At 41.8% G+C, this 7,955-nt stretch overlaps 1 protein-coding gene across 1 annotated transcript; it reads left to right on the forward strand.

Moving 5' to 3' along the window:
- Positions 1-567: 567 nt before the first annotated feature.
- On the forward strand, positions 568-2,774 carry LOC118035882 (monolignol oxidoreductase AtBBE-like 15). Its single transcript, XM_073412396.1, has one exon. The coding sequence runs from the start codon at positions 625-627 to the stop codon at positions 2,272-2,274; it is 1,650 nt and encodes a 549-aa protein (XP_073268497.1). The 5' UTR covers positions 568-624; the 3' UTR covers positions 2,275-2,774.
- The last annotated feature ends 5,181 nt before the right edge of the window (positions 2,775-7,955 follow it).

Here is a 7,955-nt window from a genome sequence, read left to right on the forward strand (position 1 = left end):
TTTTCCAATTTGTTGTACTCTCTAATCAATTCTTCAGTCACTACTATTCTGTACTCAGCACAAAATCTCAGGTTCTTATTGTCAAAATGAATTGAGGGACAAAGTGATTTTTCGAGGAATTGAGTTCTTTACAATTTTTCCACTATATTTAATTATAATCTTCATGAGTACTCTAAAAGAAAAATAAAATAAAAAATAAAGTAGAAGAAATATTTGTCTTATTACAACAATGCATCAAACTTTCGTGTATAAATATATATACACGTTTAAGGTGGGGTTGTGTGTCGGCAGCAGTTAAAAATCCAAGGATACAAAATCTTCCTTGCCAAACGATCCCGAAATATTTGTTTAATGCATAACGTCTATATTAGTGGAAACGTGTTTTAATCCAAAATAAAATATTTGCTTATGAATATGACTTTGATATATGCAGACAGGTCAAGATACGAATTCAGATTTGTGAAAACCAAAAAGATTATCCAGAATTTATTTATTACCACAGTGCATCAAACTTTAGTGTAGACGTTTAAGGTGGGGTTGTGTGTCGGCAACAGTTAAAAATTAATCCAAGGATACAAAATCTTCCTTGCCAAACGATCCCGGCTGTGCTAAGTAACTGGCAGAATGATTCTTTCAAGCTATGCATCTCTATGGATATTTGGAGTCCTGCTTCTATCTCCTTCTCTGATAATTTCACTTCCGATTCGGGATAGCTTTCTACAATGTCTCCAAAAAAATTCTGACATATCCTTTCCATTCTCCACTTTGCTGTACTCTCCAGTCAATTCTTCATTCACTTCTATTTTACAATCTTCAGCACAAAATCTCAGGTTCACGCTGCCTTTGACTCCGAAACCAGAACTTCTTTTCAAACCTGTGGAGGAATCCCATATCCAAGCTGCTGTTATTTGCTCAAAACAGCTCGGAATTCACCTCAGAGTTCGCAGTGGAGGCCATGACCGTGAGGGGCTCTCTTATGTCTCTGAAATTGACACACCTTTCATTGTTGTAGACCTGGACATGCTACGTTCTATCAGCATTGACATTGATGGTAATAGCGCTTGGGTGCAGGCAGGTGCTACAATTGGTGAGCTTTACTATAGAATTTCAGAGAAAAGTGAAAAACATGGCTTCCCAGCTGGTGTTTGTCCTAGTGTTGGTGTTGGTGGACACATTACAGGAGGTGGATATGGCTCCATGTTTAGAAAATATGGCCTTGCTGCGGATAATGTCATCGATGCTCGTATAATAGACGCACAGGGAAGAGTGTTTGACCGGAAAGTCATGGGAGAAGATCTTTTTTGGGCAATAAGAGGAGGTGGAGGCGGCAGCTTTGGAATCATTTCTGCCTGGAAAGTTAAACTGGTTCCTGTTCCATCAACTGTGACAGTTTTTAGGGTTGCCAAGACTTTGGAACAAGGTGCGACTAACCTCCTCTACAGATGGCAACAAGTGGCTGATAAACTTGACGATGACCTCTTCCTCTCTGTCAGTGTACAATTGGAAAATGCTTGTAAGAAATGTAAAAAAACTATTTCAACTTCCTATGATGCGTTGTTTCTTGGTGATACCAAGAGACTCCTACAGGTAATGCAAGAAAGCTTTCCTGAATTGGGCTTGCAACAGCAGGATTGCATTGAAACAAGCTGGATCAATTCAGTGCTATATATGTCTTTCTTTCCCAACAATACAACTCCTGAAATTTTACTTCAACGGAATAATTTGTTCAAACGCTACTTGAAAGGCAAGTCAGACTTTGTCAAAGAACCAATACCTGAAACCGCACTTGAAGGGCTATGGGAAAGGTTATTTGAAGAAGAGAACCCTACCATGGTATTGATTCCTTATGGTGGAATGATGAATAAAATCTCAGAATATCAGATTCCTTACCCTCATAGAAAGGGCAACCTGTTCATGATCGACTACTCAACCAGCTGGAAAGATCCTTCTGAGAATGCTGCAAAGAATATTGATTGGGTTAGGAAGATTTATGAGTACATGGCACCTTATGTCTCCATGAATCCTAGGGAAGCGTATGGAAATTACAGGGATCTTGATCTGGGCATGAACGAGAAGACTAACACAAGTTGTGAAGAAGCAAGTGTTTGGGGTACCAAGTACTTCAAGGATAACTTCTACAGATTGGTACAAGTGAAGACCAGAGTAGATCCTGATAACTTCTTCAGACATGAACAGAGTATTCCTCCTTGCCACATCTCAGAGAAAGAGAGATTGAAGTGTGTTTCATGGTGTTTAAGCTTATGGAAGACATAATAAACGAAAAATGTGAGACTCCATTGTGACTGAATAAGATATAATGATGCAGAATTATAACATAGCAAACAACACCCCTACGCTTTTTCCATGATTCAACAGGTTTTCAGCAAATTAATCACACTTCTGCCGTTTCTATATCAGATTCCAAAGGCTGTCATGATCACTCCACTGCTCTTCTGGTAACTGATAAGCAGAAATAATGCAGATTTTTCCATTGTTCCAAAGGCTGTCTGATAACTTCTTCAGACATGAACAGAGTATTCCAAAAGACTGATCCTCCCTTTCTATTCCAATTACTCACATAGGAAATAATCAACGCAGAATCAGTGATGGAGGAGGTTTTTAAGAAATATTATTTTTATTTTTTCTAAACTTTAAAAAATTATATAACATACTTAATAATTTTATTTTTTGATTTTTATTATTATTTTTTTATTTTTAGGTTTTTAGGTTGATTTTTAGATTTATTTAAGGATGGCAAATCTTTTCAAAAAACTAAATTACTTGAAAAAAAATATTTAGTAATAAAATTATGAATTAATGTTTTTGTATAATCCTTTCTTTTAAAATCTACATCAATTAGGGTTGTGTTCGGTTGATATCCAAGGATAAAAATGATATAAATATGTTTAGTTAAGGATATGAAAATAAAAATATAAAATAAATATAATTTTAGAACAATTTTAAAGTGAATATTTTTCACTATTTCAAAACATTAGATAAAAAAAAAAACTTATATTTCTTTCTTTCTTTTTATCTCTGTTGTCTTTGTTTCTTGTATTTTAAAATTGTAATTAAACACTAACTAAAGGTGCAAGTAGTTTATTTTTAACAATGGATCTCTAATGTTTAATAATCTTTTATATAATGACCCCTTTAAATTAAACAATTATATATTTCTTGATTGATTGTGGTATCTCAATATATTTATTGCCCATGAGCATAATAATTCAGATACTACCACATTATTGGGGTAATAATGGAGGTAATAGTGGTTGACCATAAAATTATTATTCATTAAATTTTTATGGATGGAAGGTCCCTTTCTATATTTAAAACGAGTGAGATGTTAGGTTTGTTAGGTGTGTTGCCATTTAATGTGCTTAACATTACCATTGACCAGCAGCCTTTGTTGAAGAAGATGGCAGCCACCATTGACTGCAGCTGCAGCTGCTGGAAAATGAAGAAGAGAAGCCACCATTCCTGCTATAAATAGGCACTAAGTGTAGAGAGCAAAATGAGAGAGTTGAGAGAAAGAAAGATGTGAGAAATGTAGGAGAGAGTGGGCTGCCAAGGCAGCCAGCAGTAGCTGCCAAGGCAGCCAGCAGTAGCTGCCATTGCAGCACTGAGTAGAGAGAAATAGAGTGAGGTTGAGAGTTGCCAAAGAGGAGATGATTCCTCCTCCTCTATTGTTGTAAATTTTGTTCTCTCCCTATATAATCAAATGACTTCTCCCGTGGATGTAGGCGGTTTGCCGAACCACGTTAAATTTTGTGTCAGTGTGCTTGCCCTCCCGAGAGCAAATATCAGTACATCACCGGTCGGAATTCCCTACAATTGGTATCAGAGCATATGGTTTAAGTGGTGTTTGATTTTTTGCTCAAAAATGAAAGTTGTCAAAATGTTGTTTTGACCATCCCACTGTGTAGAGGAGGCCGAGACGAAGCCACTGGTGAAAACGGCGTCAAAATCGAACGTCGGACATGGCCGCACTCTCCATCACTCTCCGGTGAGGTGGCGGGCCACGCGCGCAGACGCGCCCCACGTGTCTTCTTCACCCGGATGAGTTGACCCGACCCGAATACCAGTTGACCCGACCCATGTGAACAGAAGACATGAACAGTGACAGTGCCATGAACAGTACTATGCAAAGGATGACATCAGCATGATACAAGGATGACATCAGAGTACACAGTCAGCAAGGAATTGACTAGTCAACATCCATGTCAGCATAGGGGGACCCACCTGCCACGTCATCAGCCGCGAGCCGAGCCACGACGAGCCGAGTGAGCCGAGCCTAATTGGAGCTGAGCCGAGCCGCGAGCCGAGGGATAGGATCCAGTGGAGCTGATCCTACGTGCAACCGGATCTGAAATTGAATCTGAGCCGTTGATCAGGCCAGAATTGTTTTGATCAAAACTTAGCCGTCTGAAGTGCGATTTGGACGATTCAAGACATGTTTCCAGCTAATTTGATCATTCCGGATGCAATGGTATGGTCCGATCGTTGAGATTCGAGACCGAAAATGGCAGTGGTGAATTATTGAAGAGAGATTGCCCGATCAGGAGGCATCTGAAGGTCATCCTGGTGGTCGATGGAGATGAAGAAGAAGAAGGTGCACATGTTTACCCAATTACATGTGCTGAACTGTTAAATGGGAAAATTTTAATGCCTTGATGGAAGGCAAAATTGGGACACTCAGGACACCCAAGATGTGGACGATTTGAGGTGTAGAGTGAAAACTGATGAAGACCAATCTTGTCGAATCTAAGCACTGGTAGTCTCGCCAGATGTTGAGAAGTCAGGTATAAAACCGGGATACCCCAGATCACTTGTAAAGGAAAGCCGCAACAAAGCTAGCAAATGGTTGTATATACAAAAAGGCAGTACGGTGGATAGATACGTTCTAAGAAGTTCTGTCTAGGAGATTGGGTTTTAAGCGGGACCGTTGTGACCCCTCCAAATCTTTCCTGGGAACTTGCTTAGTTGAAGGATCATCCACACAGTACTATTTTTGTATATGTAACAGTTTGTAATGAAACTGTTGAAGACTAGCAGGATGATGGCACAAAGGAACAATTGGGTTCCGTATGATCAAGGATCTGATGGAGTGGTGATTTCTCCAAAAGAAGTTAGATTCAGTGACTGTGATTTCTCGAAGGGAGAATTGATGAAGACCCTGATAATGGAAGAGAAATACAGCAAGGGATAAAGATTGGCACCCTATTTTGACTTGGATAAATGTTGTGACAGGATGAGCTGCTGTCAAACATAAAAGCAAAGAATAGGGAGAAATCTGGAGAACCGAAATTGCACGAGAGCACACGGAGATTGTGCAGGAGTACCCGGAGGATCCAACGAGGTACTGTTATGAGACAATAGGTGCAAGGAGAAGAAGAGTTCCCAGATGAAGCTCAGAGCAGAGACTATGTGAAAAAGTTGTACAACAAGAAGTCTTTTGTGCTCTTGATGAAGGCAACAAGCGAGGACCTTTCCAGTGCATGCAAGGATGGAAAGATGAGCTGTTGCAGAAGCATCTAATTGAGGGGGTGCGAACGCCTATGATGAAAGGCGAAGACACCAAAGAGAGTTGGTGTGGGTGGAGCTGTCAAGCAGAAAGGGATAGAAGCTCCAAACATAGAAAATGAGATGGAAAACTGTGAAGAGTGCACCGCAACTTTCTCTTTCTATGTGATCAGTGGTAGTGATCTCTCCCAAGTCCACATGGTGGTAGAGAATCTTGGAGCCACTAGAAACATCCCCTATGAAGGAGGATGTGGCCGTCTCATGATGACGAGTATAGACACCTCAGATGGAAGGTGTGTGGGCTAAGATTAGAGACTTGGTTCAGACTGTCACATGACGACAGGCAGAGACACCTCAGATAGAAGGTGTGAGGACCATGGTATGAGTCCAAGATCAGACCGTCTCATGATGACAGGCGAAGACACCTTAGACAGAAGGTGTGAGGACCATGATATGAGTCCAAGATCAGGTTGTCTCATGATGACAGGCGGAGACACCTCAGATGAAAGGTGTAAGGACCTTGATATGAGTCCATGTTCAGGCTGTCTCATGACGAGCAGAAACACCTCGGATGGAAGGTGTGAGGACCATGGTATGAGTCCAAGATCAGACCGTCTCATGACGACAGGCGGAGACACCTCAGACAGAAGGTGTGAGGACCATGATATGAGTCCATGTTCAGACCGTCTCATGACGACATGCGAAGACACCTTAGACAGAAGGTGTGAGGACCATGATATGAGTCCAAGATCAGGTTGTCGCATGACAACGGGCGGAGACACCTCAGAGGAAGGTGTGGGCCACGATGTGAGCCCAGATTCAAACCGTCGCATGACGACGAGCGGAGACACCTCAGAAGAAGGTGTGTGGGCCATAATAGAAGCCCTAGATTTAGACCGCCACATGACGACGAGTGGAGACACCTGAGGAGAAGGTGTGAGGGCCTGGATAGAAGCCCTAATTCAGAACGCCCCAAAGCCGATGTGATGGCTAGATATGAGTGGACAAGTGTATAGCCAATGAAGTGACTATGATGAGTATGAAGACAAATGCAGGATTGACTTTCATGGATATTGCCCCCATGCTAAAGATCAATGAGCTAGAAGACATTTGCCTTGAACAATAAGTGGGTGACTTGTGGAGCATTAAGACGCGACTGCTATGAATGAGCAGAGGGCATGCGCAGGTTCCGGGAACAAGTTGACTCTTGTCAAGGTGGTGAGCTCGGAGATGACATTGTAATACTCAGAGTATGAAGATTGATATGGATCAACCTGTAATGGGCTGCCCCCATAAGTAAAGGTGGATAGCTACCCGAACTCTTGAGACTAAGAGTGACTCATGGAGAAGTAAGGCGTGGTTCCTAAGGTGGAACAGAGGGCAGACGCAACTCCTGGATGAGTAGACTCTTGGAAGAGTGGGGAGCTCGTGATCACATTAAAATACTCAATGACTGTCGCACTTGGGAATATCAGTTTGAGGGGGTGTTGTAAGCCTTGATGTAAGGCTTGATAAATCATTCCGGGCCAAGCATGGTTGATATGCTTGAAGGGGAATGTTGTTCCAGAGACAAACGTTAAACACTCTTCAGATGAGATGTGACAAACCATCTGGTTGAAGTGATCCTTTGGAATGAGCAAAGGGGTGTTTGGTTGACTCTGGTGATTGAAAGGTTTGGCGAGTACCTGTAAACTTGGCTGCAGACGCTCTCGGAATGGTAAGTTTGGAAGAGCTGCAGGATGCAAGATTGTGCTGAAGAAGCAAGAGGACAATTGCCCATATAAATGTCAAAGGGGGTGATTGTTAGGTTTGTTAGGTGTGTTGCCATTTAATGTGCCTAACATTACCATTGACCAGCAGCCTTTGTTGAAGAAGATGGCAGCCACCATTGACTGCAGCTGCAGCTGCTGGAAAATGAAGAAGAGAAGCCACCATTCCTGCTATAAATAGGCACTAAGTGTAGAGAGCAAAATGAGAGAGTTGAGAGAAAGAAAGATGTGAGAAATGTAGGAGAGAGTGGGCTGCCAAGGCAGCCAGCAGTAGCTGCCATTGCAGCACTGAGTAGAGAGAAATAGAGTGAGGTTGAGAGTTGCCAAAGAGGAGATGATTCCTCCTCCTCTATTGTTGTAAATTTTGTTCTCTCCCTATATAATCAAATGACTTCTCCCGTGGATGTAGGCGGTTTGCCGAACCACGTTAAATTTTGTGTCAGTGTGCTTGCCCTCCCGAGAGCAAATATCAGTACATCACTGGTCGGAATTCCCTACATGAGAGATATTGGGCGAGGCTCATGCCTATCATGGGTGATTTTATTGAGTGCTCAAGCTTGCCTTATCAAGATGCTGCTGCCATTTGAACTTTGTTGTCTAGTAGACGCTCTCTTGCGCCTAGTATTTCCAAGTCAATTGTCTCTATTTTCCCATGGTTGCTGC

This window comes from Populus alba, chromosome 1 (genome assembly GCF_005239225.2).
Source record: "Populus alba chromosome 1, ASM523922v2, whole genome shotgun sequence".
NCBI lineage: Eukaryota > Viridiplantae > Streptophyta > Magnoliopsida > Malpighiales > Salicaceae > Populus > Populus alba.